General features: G+C 48.3%; 1 protein-coding gene across 1 annotated transcript; it reads right to left on the bottom strand.

Moving 5' to 3' along the window:
• Nucleotides 1–6,543: 6,543 nt before the first annotated feature.
• Nucleotides 6,544–18,375, bottom strand: LOC308149095 (malate dehydrogenase, cytoplasmic-like). The gene is made up of 9 exons (XM_080520739.1): nt 18,223–18,375; nt 17,231–17,329; nt 16,692–16,788; nt 11,784–11,959; nt 10,568–10,690; nt 10,305–10,481; nt 7,371–7,484; nt 7,187–7,276; nt 6,544–7,054 (listed from the first exon to the last, which is right to left on the bottom strand). Exons 1-9 carry the CDS (start codon nt 18,223–18,225, stop codon nt 6,932–6,934), a joined length of 1,002 nt encoding a protein of 333 aa, XP_080376865.1. The 5' UTR covers nt 18,226–18,375; the 3' UTR covers nt 6,544–6,931.
• Nucleotides 18,376–18,774: the final 399 nt, after the last annotated feature.

Genomic DNA, 18,774 nt, shown 5'->3' with positions numbered 1-18,774 from the left:
GACCTAACCTGGTTGTAAGGAAATAATAAAATTGCTTTTAATTTACATAATACATTTAAATAATATTAGCATTAACAAATCAAGTTTGTTATATTTGAAAATCAGGTATCCTGAACATGATAAAATCACTTTCATACTACTTAATTAATTGGTGTTGCAGTAGCTTAAAAAAATAAGTTAACTCAACTTGATTATTTTAAATACCTGAACATGATTTAAATATTTTGGTTTAACAAGTAATAATTCATTGAAAAAAAGAAGGAAATTTTGTCAGTCCTCCACATTCTTATCATGTGGGACCGATGTACACATTAAAATCAAGTAAATCCAAAGGATTTTTTTTTTCAGTGCATGCATGTATGTATCTATGTATGTATATGTGGAAGGATGTAAGGAAAAGTCACTCCATCCTACCTGATAAAATAATATCTAATATACAAGTTCAACTATACCATTCATTACATATCAATGCATGTTAAAATTACAGACAGCCTCCTAAAAAAGTGAAAAAAAGATGCCCTTTGCTTCGAAAGAGGGAGAAAAAAACAACTGAGGAGACTAACCTCTGCAATTTGTCGTTTTAAACATTAGCATAGCTTTTTTTTTTTTTTTCTAATAAAATGCAGGGATGCAGTGTTTTTTTTTTTTCATTCAGAATTTGTATTTATTTTTTGGAATCAATAATTTTTTTTTTTTTTTTTTTAGTCTTCATTTTATTTTATTTTTTCATTTTTGTATTTTTGTATTTTTTTTTTCTTTTTTAGAAAAAATAGAAAAGCCCAACATCCACATGAGCAGCAGGTGTGTTTGTGACTGTGGAAAGGAAAAACTCCTCCAACAAGGAGAAACCTTTGTAGAAACCAGACTCAGAGGTGGAGGAATTCTGCGGACCGGTTGGGGTGAAAGGATGGAGGAGAGGAGAGGAGAGACAGAGAAAGACTTGGTGGAAAAAAGAAAAGAAAAAATACATACAATCCCCTTGTTAGTGCTACATACATTTTTTTTCTTTTTGATAATACAGTAACCACAGTGATCTAAATATTTCCAACTGCCATGAGATTAAGACCAGCCTGAGCAACAACAGAGCAAAAACCTAAATAATCACAACAATTATAACAAAAGCAAAAACAAAAGGACATAAAACAAAAATAAATAAATAAATAAAACAAACAAACACAACAGCAACAAACAAAAACTTGGTTTTGATAATTAACAGAACAATCTCGTCAGTGAGGAGTGGAAGTGTGTGTGTGTGTGTGTGTGTGTGTGGTTTGTCCTCTGGATGTGAATGGAACTGTTGTGGGGGGGCCCGCAGCACCACCCCGGGGCCCAAGGCCACCAGGGCCGGACGTCGCCACTCCGGCACCCAGCGACCCACCGGATCCAGGGAGGCCCCGACAAACCCCCCCGGAGAGCCACGCCCCAACAAACCCCCCCGGAGAGCCACGCCCCGACAAACCCCCCCGGAGAGCCACGCCCCAACCCGGAAGGCACCAGACGGAGCGCACAGAGAGGACCCCCCCAGGCCAGAGGGGCCCACAAGAGAAGGATAAAGAGTGCAGAGAGGACCCCCCCAGGCCAGAGGGGCCCACAAGAGAAGGATAAAGAGTGCAGAGAGGACCCCCCCAGGCCAGAGGGGCCCACAAGAGAAGGATAAAGGGCGCAGAGAGGACCCCCCCCAGGCCAGAGGGGCCCACAAGAGAAGGATAAAGGGCGCAGAGCCCCGGGCCCCGACCGAGCCGCCAAGCCGGGACCGGCCGGTGCAGCGCCCCCAGGCCACGCGGGCAGGGAGCCCCCCCGGCCCCGACAGCGGAGCCCGCCACACCCCCGGGGGCCATCCCCCCATCACCCCCCAACCCCGGCGGGACAGAGAAGGCCCCAGCCGCCGAGCCCCAGACCAGCCCCCCCCCCCAGACCAGGAAGAGCGAAGGCCCAGCAAGGCCCGGCCGGAGGACAGCCACCCCCGCCCCCCCCCCACCCCATCACCTAATCCCAGCCCACCCACACACCCATACCCAAGCATACACATGCACACACCCAGACATACATACACACCCACACAGACACACACACACCAAGCATACACATACACACACAGACATACATATCTACATATATACAGACATACGTACATACATTTATTTGGTTGGGGGGGGGGGTGCCCCCCACTCCCCAGGCCCCCACCAGGCCACTACGGGATCTCGTCCTCCACCAATACAACCATGAATAGGGAGGGAGAACCACTACCCAGCCCCCCCGGAGAGCCACGCCCGAGCTAGCATGCCCCCCGTACTCCAGCCGCACTCACCCCGGAACACGGTGGGACCACAGCGGGAGGTGCTGGGGGGAGCCCCCCCCCTCCACCCTGTGGGGTGTTGGGTGCATGTGGATGTGTGTATTTGTGTTTTGAAGAGGTGGTGCAATGTGTGTGTCTAGGGTGCGGTTTAAAATTGAGGGGTAGCGGGGGGGGGGGGGGGGGGGGGGGCGTTCTACTGCTGCCCAGCGGCAGAACCCCGAAAGCCAGCCAGCCAGAAAGCCAGCCAGAAAAAAAAAAAAAAAAAAATACCGTAGTTCTGGAAGCTTCTTTGGTGAAGAGTCGCTCACAAACAAACATTGTTTGTGGAAAACAACAACAAGTCCAGACACATTGGCCGCTGTGCTTCTTCTTCCACAAGACAAATAGTGAGGAACCATACTGGTACCTGAAAACACATTTTCTCCAGTGGACATGAAGGTGAAAACACATTTTCTCCAGTGGACATGAAGGTGAAAACACATTTTCTCCAGTGGACATGAAGGTGAAAACACATTTTCTCCAGTGGACATGAAGGTGAAAACACATTTTCTCCAGTGGACATGAAGGTGAAAACACATTTTCTCCAGTGGTCATGATGGTGAAAACACATTTTCTCCAGTGGACATGAAGGTGAAAACACATTTTCTCCAGTGGACATGAAGGTGAAAACACATTTTCTCCAGTGGACATGAAGGTGAAAACACATTTTCTCCAGTGGACATGAAGGTGAAAACACATTTTCTCCAGTGGACATGATGGTGAAAACACATTTTCTCCAGTGGACATGATGGTGAAAACACATTTTCTCCAGTGGACATGAAGGTGAAAACACATTTTCTCCAGTGGACATGAAGGTGAAAACACATTTTCTCCAGTGGACATGAAGGTGAAAACACATTTTCTCCAGTGGACATGATGGTGAAAACACATTTTCTCCAGTGGACGTGAAGGTGAAAACACATTTTCTCCAGTGGACATGATGGTGAAAACACATTTTCTCCAGTGGACATGAAGGTGAAAACACATTTTCTCCAGTGGACATGAAGGTGAAAACACATTTTCTCCAGTGGACATGAAGGTGAAAACACATTTTCTCCAGTGGACATGATGGTGAAAACACATTTTCTCCAGTGGACATGAAGGTGAAAACACATTTTGTCCAGTGGACATGAAGGTGAAAACACATTTTCTCCAGTGGACATGAAGGTGAAAACACATTTTCTCCAGTGGACATGATGGTGAAAACACATTTTCTCCAGTGGACATGATGGTGAAAACACATTTTCTCCAGTGGACATGAAGGTGAAAACACATTTTCTCCAGTGGACATGAAGGTGAAAACACATTTTCTCCAGTGGACATGAAGGTGAAAACACATTTTCTCCAGTGGACATGAAGGTGAAAACACATTTTCTCCAGTGGACATGAAGGTGAAAACACATTTTCTCCAGTGGACATGAAGGTGAAAACACATTTTCTCCAGTGGACATGATGGTGAAAACACATTTTCTCCAGTGGACATGAAGGTGAAAACACATTTTCTCCAGTGGACATGAAGGTGAAAACAGATGTGGAACAACAAAAACAGCAGTTCAATGTGAAGCAGCAGAGACTGAGATGTGGGCGTGTCTTGTTTTGGTTTCTCCTCATGTCAATCTTCCTGGAGGCGGGGCTTCTCCAGCTCTGTGACGTCATCAAATAGAATCAAGGTGTTGAGCTCCCCCACCAGGTAGAACAGAGAAACATCACTGTGAACTCAAGCTGGAGGGAATCAATGAAAAAACACTGTGGGGATTATCTGAACCCCAAATAACACTTGTATCATGTTTAAAGACCAGAAAAGTCCATTTAGTACAGGGGTGGGGAACCTTTTTCACCTCAAGGGCCAAATCAACTTTTAGAAAGTACTCCAAGGGCCTTACAATTTAGCAGCATACATTCTAGCATTCATACAATACAAAGGTAAGACAGATGGAGGATCATAATGTCTATGCATGTCAGACTCACCTAGTGCGATGCCTGGAACTGGTTATCTTTGACGAGGCGTCCGGTGTCAGCTGGCAGTGATGATGATGTCAGCTGGCAGTGATGATGATGTCAGCTGGCAGTGATGATGATGCTACTCGAAGCTGGTCTTCCAAGTTTGGACCAGTCAGTCTTGAGCGGAGGCGGGTCTTTGCAAGAGTCAGTTTTGAAAAAAACTGTTCACAGCGGCATGTTGTCCCAAACAGAGATGCATATTCCAGGGCACGTCTTCTCGGTATCGGAAAATTCTCAGCATCGACGTACAGCTTGTACAATCCAAGCAGAGGGAGGTTGTTGTACTTCGCTTTCAGCTCATTGTTGCTTTGAAGATCAATTATGTCCATTTGTAAGTTTTCTGGCACATCAGCTGGTTGCACATTGAATGGCACAGCAAAAATGTCCAGTTCATTTTGTACATTTTTCACATCAGAAAACCTCTCATCAAATGCCTGACTGAGTTTTGCACACTCTCCAGCATATTCAGTTGTGGCATCAGGCTGTTGTTCTTGCAGAGTGGGAACGTGCTCAGTGTTTCCCCTTCCCAGTTGTGCCTGCCATCGCCTTCACTTCACTTCAAATGATTTCACATTTAGAGAGTAGAGAGCTGACGAGCTGGTCGGCACCTTGCAGCTCGATGTTTCGCTCTGACAGGTGCTTGGTAGTGTCCACCATGAAGGACAGATCACTGAGCTCCGTGACAGGTTTTCCCCTTCATCTCCATGAAGTGCTTGACTTCCTGGCGGAGTGCGTAGAACCGTGACAGCATATTTGCGCGACTAAGCCATCGCACCTCACGTACCCCGACTCCAGTTCGCTGAGCAGCTCTTTGAACTGGCGCTGGTTCAGCCCTCTGCTTTTAATGACATTTCTGACGGACACAACGGTTTTCATCACATTGTTTAGCTTCAGGGAACGTGACACAGACTCTCCTGATGTGTGATACAGTGACATACAATTAAATCATTTGGATCCAGATTCAGGCGGCTCATTTCTTTTTTGATTAACGCAGTCAGTCCCTTCTGTGCACCGACCACGGCGGGTGCTCCGTCAGTAGAGACGCCGCTCAACTTCTCAAAAGTCAGTTCAAATGTGTTGATGGCCGCAACAACTCCCTTGAACAAACCCTCACCTTTGGTTGTGTCGTGCATGGCTTGTAAGGACAGCAACTCCTCCTCCGTATGGAAGTCAGCTGTAATCCCACGCACGAAAACTGCTATTTGCGCTGTTTGTGACGTCTGTTGTTTCATCGCAGGCCAGAGAAAAATATTCAGTTTCTTGCATTGTCCTTAAGCGTTTTTTCAATATCTTTTGTCATGTAGGTAATCCTGTCTGAAACGGTTCTTCGTGACAAGCTTACGCTTTGAACTCATTTCACCTTGTCTGGCGCAAGCAGCTCTGCGGCGACTCCTTCACCAACTCTCCCTCGGCATGGCGCTTCAGCTTTTTAGCTATTAATTCACTCACCGCGGAACTTGCTCGTGCAGTGTTTTCTCTGTCACGCTGTGGTTTTGTGAAAGCTGCTTGCTGGGCACTCAAAGTCCGGCGAAGAGCATTTATTTAATCCAGACGCATTTGTCCTTTCAACTCCTGGAGATTAGCACGTTTCGTGGCGTAATGGCGCTCAATATGTCACGTAAAATCATATGAGCCCTCTCTATCATATATTAGATATTAATTTTCTGTTACACCCCCATGGCATATTATTGTTTATTTACGTGTACAGTCACTAAAAAAATAATAATAATTTAAACAAATTCTAGTGAATAAATATGAAGAATGCTTTGGGGGCCGGGTCAAATGGCCTCGCGGGCGGAAACGGCCCGGAGTCCTGAGGTTCCCCACCCCTGGTTTAGTGGAATATGGGTCCTTTAACTGGATGAAGCTGAAATATGGCATCAAATCATGACCTAGAACATAAAAAGTGTAACCGTGCAGTGAGATGACATCAGGTATCACAGCCAGTCCATCACTGTGCAATCACTTTTTAATGAGATCGTTTGACACCATAGTCGAAGTGAATCTCTCCTCTTTGCTTGGAAGCTTTTCAAACGTCTCCATGACAACCAACAACTCTACCATGGAAGCTGAAGGAGCTGCAGGACGGTTCAACTGGGCACTACCTGAAACCTAAACACTCAGTCCACTGGACCTGGGATTGAGACTGAGGCAGATTAGAGAGAGCAAGAGAGCGAGAGAGCGAGCGAGCGAGAGACACAGAGACGTTTTGGTCAGGTTCTTTGTTTTATTGGTATGAAACCAGAACAGCTACTGAAGATTATCATCGACTAGACACAGACCTTCTCCTGGTGTCTTTGAGTGGACACACACACACACACACACACACACACACACACACACACACACACACACACACACACACACACACACACACACACACACACACACACACACACACACACACACACACACACACACACACACACACACACACACACACACACACACACACACACACACACACACACACACACACACACACACACACACACACACACACACACACACAGGGAGCAGTGAGGCTGGTCTTCACAGCCGGGAGGAGCAGACAGGTTTCAGGGGGTCTACGTATTGCCCAGCAGGGGGCGACAGTCACTGGGACAGGAAGTCCATGGCGGTGTCGCGCTCCTCCACCAGCTCCGCCGCTGTGGCGTCCATCTTGGCACGGGAAAAAGTGTTGATGGGAAGTCCATCCACCATTTTCCAGGTCTTGTTCTGTCATTGACGACACAGGAAATACATCAGACTGCTTTGCTGGAAGGACTCTGATGGCGGGACAGAAAGCTGGCAGAGAGCCAACACTGCCACGTGTGTGTGTGTGTGTGTGTGTGTGTGTGTGAGAATCACCTTGATCTGGATGGGGAAGGAGTAGATGAGGTCCTCCGGGATGCCGTAGGAGTTTCCAGCAGCATACACACCCATGGAGATGAACTCCCCCTGCAGGCGAGGAGGGGTACAGCAGTGAGCTTCAGGACACCTCCTCCACTGTCTTCAGGGGACAGACAGGTGAGGGTTCCACACAGACACTGACCTCCTTGGTGCCAAACCAGATGTCCCTCATGTGGTCGCAGATGGCCTTGGCGGCAGACATGGCGCTGGACAGCTTCCTGGCCTTGATGACGGCGGCGCCGCGCTGCTGCACCGTCTGCAGGGCGAGACATGACGTGTGGAGACGTGACGTGTGGAGACGTGACGTGTGGTGACGTGACGTGTGGAGACGTGACGTGTGGAGACGTGACGTAACGTGTGGAGACGTGACGTGTGGAGACGGGACGTGTGGAGACGTGACGTGTGGAGACGTGACGTGTGGAGACGTGACGTGACGTGTGGAGACGTGACGTGTGGAGACGTGACGTGTGGTGACGTGACGTGTGGAGACGGGACGTGTGGAGACGTGACGTGTGGTGACGTGACGTGACGTGTGGAGACGTGACGTGTGGAGACGTGACGTGTGGTGACGTGACGTGTGGAGACGTGACGTGTGGAGACGGGACGTGACGTGTGGAGACGTGACGTGTGGAGACGTGACGTGACGTGTGGAGACGTGACGTGTGGTGACGTGACGTGTGGAGACGGGACGTGTGGAGACGTGACGTGTGGAGACGGGACGTTACGTGTGGAGACGGGACGTGACGTGTGGAGACGTGACGTGTGGAGACGGGACGTGACGTGTGGAGACGTGACGTGACGTGTGGAGACGTGACGTGTGGAGACGTGACGTGACGTGTGGAGACGTGACGTGTGGTGACGTGACGTGTGGAGACGGGACGTGTGGAGACGTGACGTGTGGAGACGGGACGTGTGGAGACGGGACGTGTGGAGACGTGACGTGTGGAGACGTGACGTGACGTGTGGAGACGTGACGTGTGGAGACGTGACGTGACGCGTGGAGACGTGACGTGTGACGTGTGGAGACGTGACGTGTGGAGACGTGACGTGTGACGTGTGGAGACGTGACGTGTGGAGACGTGACGTGACGTGTGGAGACGTGACGTGTGACGTGTGGAGACGTGACGTGTGACGTGTGGAGACGTGACGTGTGGAGACGTGACGTGTGGAGACGTGACGTGTGGAGACGTGACGTGTGACGTGTGGAGACGTGACGTGTGGAGACGTGACGTGTGGAGACGTGACGTGTGGAGACGTGACGTGACGTGTGGAGACGTGACGTGTGGAGACGTGACGTGTGGAGACGTGACGTGTGGAGACGTGACGTGACGTGTGGAGACGTGACGTGTGGAGACGTGACGTGTGGAGACGTGACGTGTGGAGACGTGACGTGACGTGTGGAGACGTGACGTGACGTGACGTGTGGAGACGTGACGTGTGGAGACGTGACGTGACGTGTGGAGACGTGACGTGTGGAGACGTGACGTGTGGAGACGTGACGTGACGTGTGGAGACGTGACGTGACGTGTGGAGACGTGACGTGACGTGACGTGTGGAGACGTGACGTGTGGAGACGGGACGTGTGGAGACGTGACGTGACGTGACGTGTGGAGACGTGACATGTGGAGACGTGACGTGTGGAGACGTGACGTGACGTGTGGAGACGTGACGTGTGACATGTGGAGACGTGACGTGTGGAGACGTGACGTGTGGAGACGTGACGTGTGGAGACGTGACGTGTGGAGACGTGACGTGTGGAGACGTGACGTGTGGAGACGTGTGGATCGAATCCTGGTCAACTGCTGTTGTTAACCTTGCTAACGTTCTGAACTCAGAACGTACAAATCCAGATTAAATTAAACAATCCTCCTTTCACTTGGTAATATTTAAGACACACTAAGGAAAGTTAGGCTGAAAGAGTTTGGTTCTTACTGTAATTTCTGGACTGTAAGCTGCTACTTTTTTCACACGCTTTGAACCCTGTGACTTAAAAAATTACATGGTGAATTTATGCATTTTTACGGATTTACGGGTTTCATACCGCCAGATTCTACTTCCACATGTAGAACATGTGTTTTGAGCCTCTGCTTCTCCACAACGTGCCCTAAAAGTGACATTTCTGCTCTTCGTAAGCGCGTCTTGTGCTGCTTTGCTGGTCCTGAGCTCCAGCAGCTGGGTGATGTGTTCAGGTGCATCACGTAAAGCTGGGCGCCCTGGCTGAGCAAACCTTCTCACAATCACAACCAGCAAAAGAAACTAGAGAAACTTTATCAACAGAGGCAAAAACCCTCTGTGATAATGACACACACACACACACACACACACACACACACACACACACACACACACACACACACACACACACACACACACACACACACACACACACACACACACACACACACACACACACACACACACACACACACACACACAGTGTTCCCGCAGTAAAACGCCTGCAGCTTGTTGTGAAGCAGTCTGTATACATGTACTTTTTTTTATTTTTACATTTTGCAGGTACGGCTTATATTGAGATGTGCTGAATAGTCTGGAAAATACAGTAATTCTTTTTCTCTCTTTTGTATGTCTTTTTTCAAGCTCCCACATTGTGTCTTGAGATTTTAAAGTAGGTTTTATAACTGATGGTATAAGAGCCGGTTTCAGGCACGTGGAAGCGTGTTGAGCAACGTGTCGTCAGTCTGAAGGAACATTACTACAGGACGGTTCTTTAGCAGCAGAGAAACGAGCAGTCATCAGACAGAAGGAGCTGAACTTTTAGTTTCTCCTCACTGTTGTGTTCAGTCAAGTGACTGTGTGGCTTCCACTGATTGGTCACGCGGAGACTGGGGGCGGGGCCTAAAGTGGAAGTCTTTATTTGTTTATTACTTTGACGTATTCCTGTGAAAAGTCAAGGTGACGAGGGGCTTTAAGCTCAAAGTAATGGAGTAACAGTATGTTGCTTTAACAGCACAAGCCATCCCAAAGGTAAAGGTGCAGCACCGCCATGACGCTGCGGCGCGGACATCAGTTTGGTTGTAATCAGAGTAAAGCAGAGTGTGACGGCGGCGCAGCTCACGGAGATGAAGTCTCCCTGCAGCCAGGCGTCGTTCTTCACCGCCTCGTAGGCGCCGGTCTCGCTGCCCTGCAGGTTGACCGTGGCGTGGTGCACGTCAGGGTACTGGGTGGACGAGTGGTTCCCCCAGATGATCACGTTCTTCACGCTGTCCGAGGACACGCCGCAGCGCATGGCCACCTGCACACCATCACAACCTCATCACCACATCCCCAGGAGGGTCAGGAGGAACCCCGCCCCCCCCCCGTGGCGGTCTGGGACTGTACCTGGGAGCAGGCTCGGTTGTGGTCCAGGCGGGTCAGGCAGGAGAAGTTCTCCTTCGGGATGGAGGGAGCGGACTTGGAGGCGATCAAACAGTTGGTGTTGGCCGGATTCCCTACGACCACAACCTGCCGGGAGGAAACAACACATCAACAACAACACTGACGTATAAACAAGTCAACACAGAGGAAACACCTTAGAACACATCAACAACAACACTGATGAATAAACAAGTCAACACAGAGGAAACACCTTAGAACACATCAACAACAACACTGACGAATAAACAAGTCAACACAGAGGAAACACCTTAGAACACATCAACAACAACACTGACGAATAAACAAGTCAACACAGAGGAAACACCTTAGAACACATCAACAACAACACTGACGTATAAACAAGTCAACACAGAGGAAACACCTTAGAACACATCAACAACAACACTGACGAATAAACAAGTCAACACAGAGGAAACACCTTAGAACACATCAACAACAACACTGACGAATAAACAAGTCAACACAGAGGAAACACCTTAGAACACATCAACAACAACACTGACGAATAAACAAGTCAACACAGAGGAAACACCTTAGAACACATCAACAACAACACTGACGAATAAACAAGTCAACACAGAGGAAACACCTTAGAACACATCAACAACAACACTGACGAATAAACAAGTCAACACAGAGGAAATACCTTAGAACACATCAACAACAACACTGACGAATAAACAAGTCAACACAGAGGAAACACCTTAGAACACATCAACAACAACACTGACGAATAAACAAGTCAACACAGAGGAAACACCTTAGAACACATCAACAACACTGACGAATAAACAAGTCAACACAGAGGAAACACCTTAGAACACGTCAACAACAACACTGACGAATAAACAAGTCAACACAGAGGAAACACCTTAGAACACATCAACAACAACACTGACGAATAAACAAGTCAACACAGAGGAAACACGTTGGAACTGAAAGAAACGAGTGCAGAATAGAAGTGTTCCTCCTCCAGGTCGACTTGAATGTGAAGCATTGAGGAGTGAAACTTCTGGAAAGATGTCAGTGTTTGTTTCCTCCAGAGATCCTCTGGAGTGAGAAGTTTAGAGGAGCAAGACCCAAGACTGTCAGTGTGTGTGTGTGTGTGTGTGTGTGTGTGTGTGTGTGTGTGTGTGTGTGTGTGTGTGTGTGTGTTCACCTTGACGGTCTTCTTGGCGAACTTGTCCAGGGCGGCTCCCTGGGTCTTGAAGATGGCCACGTTGGCCTTCAGCAGGTCCTTCCTCTCCATGCCCTCCTTGCGGGGCATAGAGCCCACCAGGATAGCGGCGTCGATGTCCTTGAAGCCCACCTCCACCTTGTCAGTGGGGATGACCTCTGTGGGGGGGGGGGGGGGGGGCACATGTTAGTGTGGTGGTCTTCTTCAACACCGTCCATCTTTAAACCTCCACCTGACGCATCTGGGGTCTTGCAACCTGCAGCTTCACTTTATCTGCACAGAAGAAAGCTGAACCCTGCCGATGACCACACGTCAGTCCAAACATTACCAGCAGCGCAGAAACAAGCTTTCTAGCATTGGCTGGAATTTGGAAGTTCTCCCCGGCTAATGTCATATTGAAATCATGTCTTCTCACCGTTACAGACACACTTTGAATCCTTCATGTCAATCATTCTGAAAAAGCAGAAAAGTTGCTGTGAGCCCTGCAAAGCCGGGAGTCGGGTGTCCCACAGTTTAACGAGCGCCTGAACGCACCACTGCTACTGTTTACATTCATCCTGGGTCAGTGAAATGTTGGGCAGAATTCACTTAACATGAATTGTGATTTAAAGCCCGTTTAAAATGTAAAGACTCCCGGAGTCAGAGCGTTGTGTGCTCACTGGCTCAGGAGGCAGCGAGTCACGCTAACAGGAGAGGACTCCGGAGACCAAACATTGCTCCGCTGTGCCTGATGCTCCACATCAGTACGAGGCTCCTCACCTCCTACACACCAACACATGTCAGCCATGGTTCTACAAGTACAGCCGCTTGTGAGCGTGGCTTTACTGATGTGTATGACCAACGTACACATGTGTATGTACTTACACACATTCTAGATTTCAATCAAGACAGAACTTACATCCTTTTCTACACACTGATGATAAATGAGGCTTCAGAACTTTGTGCTTTGAATGTGATTTGTTCAAGAGAGAAGATCCAGGATTCATTCCAGAAGATTATTTGAACAACGTTCAACGTGAACCAGACTGAAAAACAAGTAATCTGATCTCAGTGGTTTGTTTACATTAAAGATTTACAGGCTTTAAGATCAATTATGAAGTATTTGTGTTCTTTGTTTTGAAACAAGAAGCTCATTAAAAGGACAGGAATGTTCATGGGATCAAGATACTTGGTACGATTAGGTTCTACTGACGAGTCCAAAACACATGGGACACGTCCAACATGTCCCTCCTGTCTCCTCCTCCATGACTCTTACTGAACCCGGAAGTGTTTTGTGCAGCAGCCCTGATAAGGACTGTCTGGATTCTCAAGAAGCAAAGGAAAGGAGGCTCCTTGCTTCCTTTAGAGCCTCCTTTAGCCTAGGATAGCATTGATGCTTCCTTTAGAGCCTCCTTTAGCCTAGGATAGCATTGACGCTTCCTTTAGAGCCTCCTTTAGCCTAGGATAGCACTGACGCTTCCTTTAGAGCCTCCTTTAGCCTAGGATAGCATTGATGCTTCCTTTAGAGCCTCCTTTAGCCTAGGATAGCATTGACGCTTCCTTTAGAGCCTCCTTTAGCCTAGGATAGCATTGATGCTTCCTTTAGAGCCTCCTTTAGCCTAGGATAGCATTGATGCTTACTTTAGAGCCTCCTTTAGCCTAGGATAGCATTGATGCTTCCTTTAGAGCCTCCTTTAGCCAAGGATAGCATCGATGCTTCCTTTAGCGCCTCCTTTAGCTTAGGATAGCATTGATGCTTCCTTTAGAGCCTCCTTTAGCCTAGGATAGCATTGATGCTTCCTTTAGAGCCTCCTTTAGCCTAGGATAGCATTGATGCTTCCTTTAGAGCCTCCTTTAGCCTAGGATAGCATTGATGCTTCCTTTAGCGCCTCCTTTAGCTTAGGATAGCATTGATGCTTCCTTTAGAACCTCCTTTAGCCTAGGATAGCATTGATGCTTCCTTTAGAGCCTCCTTTAGCCTAGGATAGCATTGACGCTTCCTTTAGAGCCTCCTTTAGCCTAGGATAGCATTGACGCTTCCTTTAGAGCCTCCTTTAGCCTAGGATAGCACTGACGCTTCCTTTAGAGCCTCCTTTAGCCTAGGATAGCATTGATGCTTCCTTTAGAGCCTCCTTTAGCCTAGGATAGCATTGACGCTTCCTTTAGAGCCTCCTTTAGCCTAGGATAGCATTGATGCTTCCTTTAGAGCCTCCTTTAGCCTAGGATAGCATTGATGCTTACTTTAGAGCCTCCTTTAGCCTAGGATAGCATTGATGCTTCCTTTAGAGCCTCCTTTAGCCAAGGATAGCATCGATGCTTCCTTTAGCGCCTCCTTTAGCTTAGGATAGCATTGATGCTTCCTTTAGAGCCTCCTTTAGCCTAGGATAGCATTGATGCTTCCTTTAGAGCCTCCTTTAGCCTAGGATAGCATTGATGCTTCCTTTAGAGCCTCCTTTAGCCTAGGATAGCATTGATGCTTCCTTTAGCGCCTCCTTTAGCTTAGGATAGCATTGATGCTTCCTTTAGAACCTCCTTTAGCCTAGGATAGCATTGATGCTTCCTTTAGAGCCTCCTTTAGCCTAGGATAGCATTGACGCTTCCTTTAGAGCCTCCTTTAGCCTAGGATAGCATTGATGCTTCCTTTAGAGCCTCCTTTAGCCTAGGATAGCATTGATGCTTCCTTTAGAGCCTCCTTTATCCTAGGATAGCATTGATGCTTCCTTTAGCGCCTCCTTTAGCTTAGGATAGCATTGATGCTTCCTTTAGAGCCTCCTTTAGCCTAGGATAGCATTGATGCTTCCTTTAGAGCCTCCTTTAGCCTAGGATAGCATTGATGCTTCCTTTAGAGCCTCCTTTAGCCTAGGATAGCATTGATGCTTCCTTTAGCGCCTCCTTTAGCCTAGGATAGCATTGATGCTTCCTTTAGCGCCTCCTTTAGCCTAGGATAGCATTGATGTTTCCTTTAGCGCCTCCTTTAGCTTAGGATAGCATTGATGCTTCCTTTAGAACCTCCTTTAGCCTAGGATAGCATTGATGCTTCCTTTAGAGCCTCCTTTATCCTAGGATAGCATTGATGCTTCCTTTAGCGCCTCCTTTAGCCTAGGATAGCATTGATGTTTCCTTTAGCGCCTCCTTTAGCTTAGGATAGCATTGATGCTTCCTTTAGAACCTCCTTTAGCCTAGGATAGCATTGATGCTTCCTTTAGCCTAGGATAGCATTGATGCTTCCTTTAGCCGAGGATAGCATTGATGCTTCCTTTAGCCTAGGATAGCATTGATGCTTCCTTTAGCGCCTCCTTTAGCCTAGGATAGCATTGATGCTTCCTTTAGCGCCTCCTTTAGCCTAGGATAGCATTGATGTTTCCTTTAGCGCCTCCTTTAGCTTAGGATAGCATTGATGCTTCCTTTAGAACCTCCTTTAGCCTAGGATAGCATTGATGCTTCCTTTAGAGCCTCCTTTATCCTAGGATAGCATTGATGCTTCCTTTAGCGCCTCCTTTAGCCTAGGATAGCATTGATGTTTCCTTTAGCGCCTCCTTTAGCTTAGGATAGCATTGATGCTTCCTTTAGAACCTCCTTTAGCCTAGGATAGCATTGATGCTTCCTTTAGAACCTCCTTTAGCCTAGGATAGCATTGATGCTTCCTTTAGCCTAGGATAGCATTGATGCTTCCTTTAGCCGAGGATAGCATTGATGCTTCCTTTAGCCTAGGATAGCATTGATGCTTCCTTTAGAACCTCCTTTAGCCTAGGATAGCATCGATGCTTCCTTTAGCCGAGGATAGCATTGATGCACACTTTCACAAAGGAGGCGAGCCATGCTGCCCCACAATTCCTTGCGGCGACAACATTTAAAGGGAGCCGCTCATCAGAACATTTACGGAAAATGACGATGGTGGAAAAAGAATCATGTAAGTGACCAAAGCAATAATCTGCTGGAACAACTTGAAATCATCTAAAACCCCAATGTGCTTTTTGTAGTCCATTTTCAGAAACCACCAAGGTCACTAACTTGTGTGGCATCATCATGACGTCACTCAGTGAAGTGCAGTGGACTGCCACACCAACCTGAACCCTTTCACTGACGCCTTTAGGAAGCCTTCCAACGCCTTCACTGAACCGTGACGTCATCCATGGGCTTCAGTGAAAGTATAAGATAAGGAGAAAGGAGGGACATTCCAGACATGACAGTGGTTCAATTCACTCTCACAGGTTCCAGTCCCGCCGCCGACCCTCGACCCCCGAAGCCCCTCCCTGCCAGGTCCAATTTCTGTGAGCTGTTAATATTTGATCTCACATGAGGAGACCATCAGCCTGCTGTGATCGATCCTGACGATAAGATTAACTTTCTGTTATCGTCCCGGACTTCAGCCACGGATCCTTGTTGTTCCACCGCTGCTCGGATTGGCTAAGATCTGCCTGAAGGACAGCCAATCAGAGGCCTCATGTCAGACCCTCCCCCCCCTGCTTCTTCCTGCGTGTGGACCGAATGCAGAACCAGGCCAGATGTGGAACCACAGACAATAAATGTCGAGGACATTTTGTTCTATTTTTACCATCCCAGGTTGACAAGCTGCTCATTAAACACCCAGAACAATGTGAGACGTTTCAGTGGGCGGCGCTTATCACACCACAGCTATAACTATATATAACCATAAAGAAATTCCTTCAGCCTGAAGCTAATCAGTGATCAAACCTTTAAAATGGAGATATTTGGAGAAGGATGAGCATTTCCTATTCACGATATGTTGTTTGGGCTGTATTTGTTAAGATCGTTATTTGTCATCTAGAAAATACAGAGACACACTAAACAGCTGGTAAGTCCTGAGATGTCTTCCTGAACAGATGATCCTTAAAAAAGAAAGAGAGAAGAGTCTGTCATAGTGAGGGTGTTGGGCCATAATGGGCTCACCCTTCAGCAGGGGGAGGGCGCAGTCCTGCAGCTCCATGACCACCCCATCCAGCACCGGCAGCATGGGGGGGATGTCCAGCAGGATCAGGACGATAGGCTGAGGGGGGGACAAGAGGACACAGAGTGAGCAGGTATGAAGAGACTCCGCTCCTCACTGGCAGGTTCTGTCCTCAGCATTCACACAACAATTAACCAGGAGTAGCTTCCTCACATTACTTACTGCCACACGCTAAAACACAATGAGGCATTATGGGACGTGTGATGAAGCTGATGTCACTGAGACCTTCATCACTGTGCTACTTTTAGATTTGGATCAGATGTTCTCCACGGTGAACCAGCTGTGCAGGGAATCACAGCTGATCCTCTTACCGGGATGCTTTCTGAAATGGCATCTGGTATTGTGGTTTTGCTGTTACAATGACCTCTTTCTGTCATTCCACTTCCTGTCACATGACGGTGAGGAGTCCAGCCCTGAAGTGGCTGCATTATTCATGGTGATGTCACTGCATGGGGGGGCTGCAGGTTATATAACCACGCACCTGATCCTTCCCGAACACATCCCCCTTGGCGATGCTGTACAGCAGAGAGTAGGCGATCTGGCCGGCGGCGCCAGTCACCACAACGCGGAGCGGTTCAGCCTGCAGGACAGAAACAAGGGGGCGGTTACAACCACCCACAACCATCCAACAGGAAGCAGGTTGGACGACATATAACAGGTGGAGCCGTCCTCTGAGGACGCTGCCCTTAGAGGACGGCTATAACAGGTGGCGCCGTCCTCTGAGGACGCTGCCCAGGCTGGAAGGAATGACCTTCCCTCCCCTCAGAGGGTCGCGAGGACCTTCTCACAGGAGAGGACCGAAATCCTTCACAGCGCTGCTCAGCACAGGAACGAACAGAGTAAAGAGAACAGGAAGGAAGAATCTTGTGTGAAGGCTTGAACTGAATGATTCAGACAATGTCAAACATCTACATTTATGAAGCAGGAAGATTGTAGCCTGTAATTTGTCCACAGGACCCCAAACAGGAAACAAACTTTAACGTGTCAGTGGCAGGAGCTGCAGCTTCTAATGTTTTATTCAGAGGATCCGTGACGCAGCTGTAAAATCTGAGTTTCTCTGGAGAAGAAGCATCAAACCTCAGTGAGAAAAACCAGAGAAACGTAACTGCAGGCAGATTATTAGTACACATCTTCAGAACATCGTTAAAATGCAGGGTGAGAGTTGCAGTCCAGGCACATTAAGGGTTAAATATCAACGTTTCTGCAGCCGCTTCATGTGATGGAGGATTAGAAGACAAGGCCTGCTCCTCCATCACTCGTCCTGGTAATACACTCCTCCCGGTTCCTCCTGGTAATACACTCCTCCCAATTCAAGCACCAAGCACATTCCTTTCAATAAACGCGGATATACTTTAGCATCACTTTAGCAAGGATGACGCCGCGCTTTCCTCAAAGTCAACCGCTCGCGCATCTTTCTCCAGCCCGGGAAAGCAGCACTCCGGAGCGGGCACGAGACACGGCGGAGCGTCTTACCATCGTTGGTGTTCCGAGAGGAGCTGCTGGGAGACGGAGCGATGCGGAGGGAGCGGAGCTGCTCAGACGAGGCGTCTTTCGGACTGTTCCTCAGAGCTGGACAGGCGGAGGTCACCTCTACGTTCCAGTCAGGCGCGCAGCCCCTCCGCTCGCTCCGCTCATGGGACTTGAAGTCCATTCACGATGCCGACGCAGTGGTTTGAAACCCGCAGTCAGGTCTGAAAGAACTCCGTGTCCCACAATGCACCGCGAAGGTAACGGCCCGCCCGCGGCCGCCAAATATGGTGGTTGATTTTCTGAAAGGAGCTTTCTTTTATATCGGATCTGAAGCGGCTGGTTGGCGTCGCCTGGCGGCGGGTGGCGGAAATGCAAGGCCTCGAATGGTATAATTTTCTGTCAAAATACTTCGATGGAAGAAGTTTAGGTTTTGGTGTTTTTAATTCCTTCACTAATAACATGTTGATACACCAGGAGCCCCCTACTAACAATACATGAATACATTAGGAGCCAACATTAGGAGCCAACACTAACCAAAATACACCATGAGATCCA

The sequence above is a fragment of the Blennius ocellaris genome, assembly GCF_963422515.1.
Source record: "Blennius ocellaris genome assembly, chromosome: 3".
NCBI lineage: Eukaryota > Metazoa > Chordata > Actinopteri > Blenniiformes > Blenniidae > Blennius > Blennius ocellaris.
The sequence above is the reverse complement of the archived record's forward strand: the minus strand, read 5'-3'. Positions and strand labels throughout refer to the sequence as shown.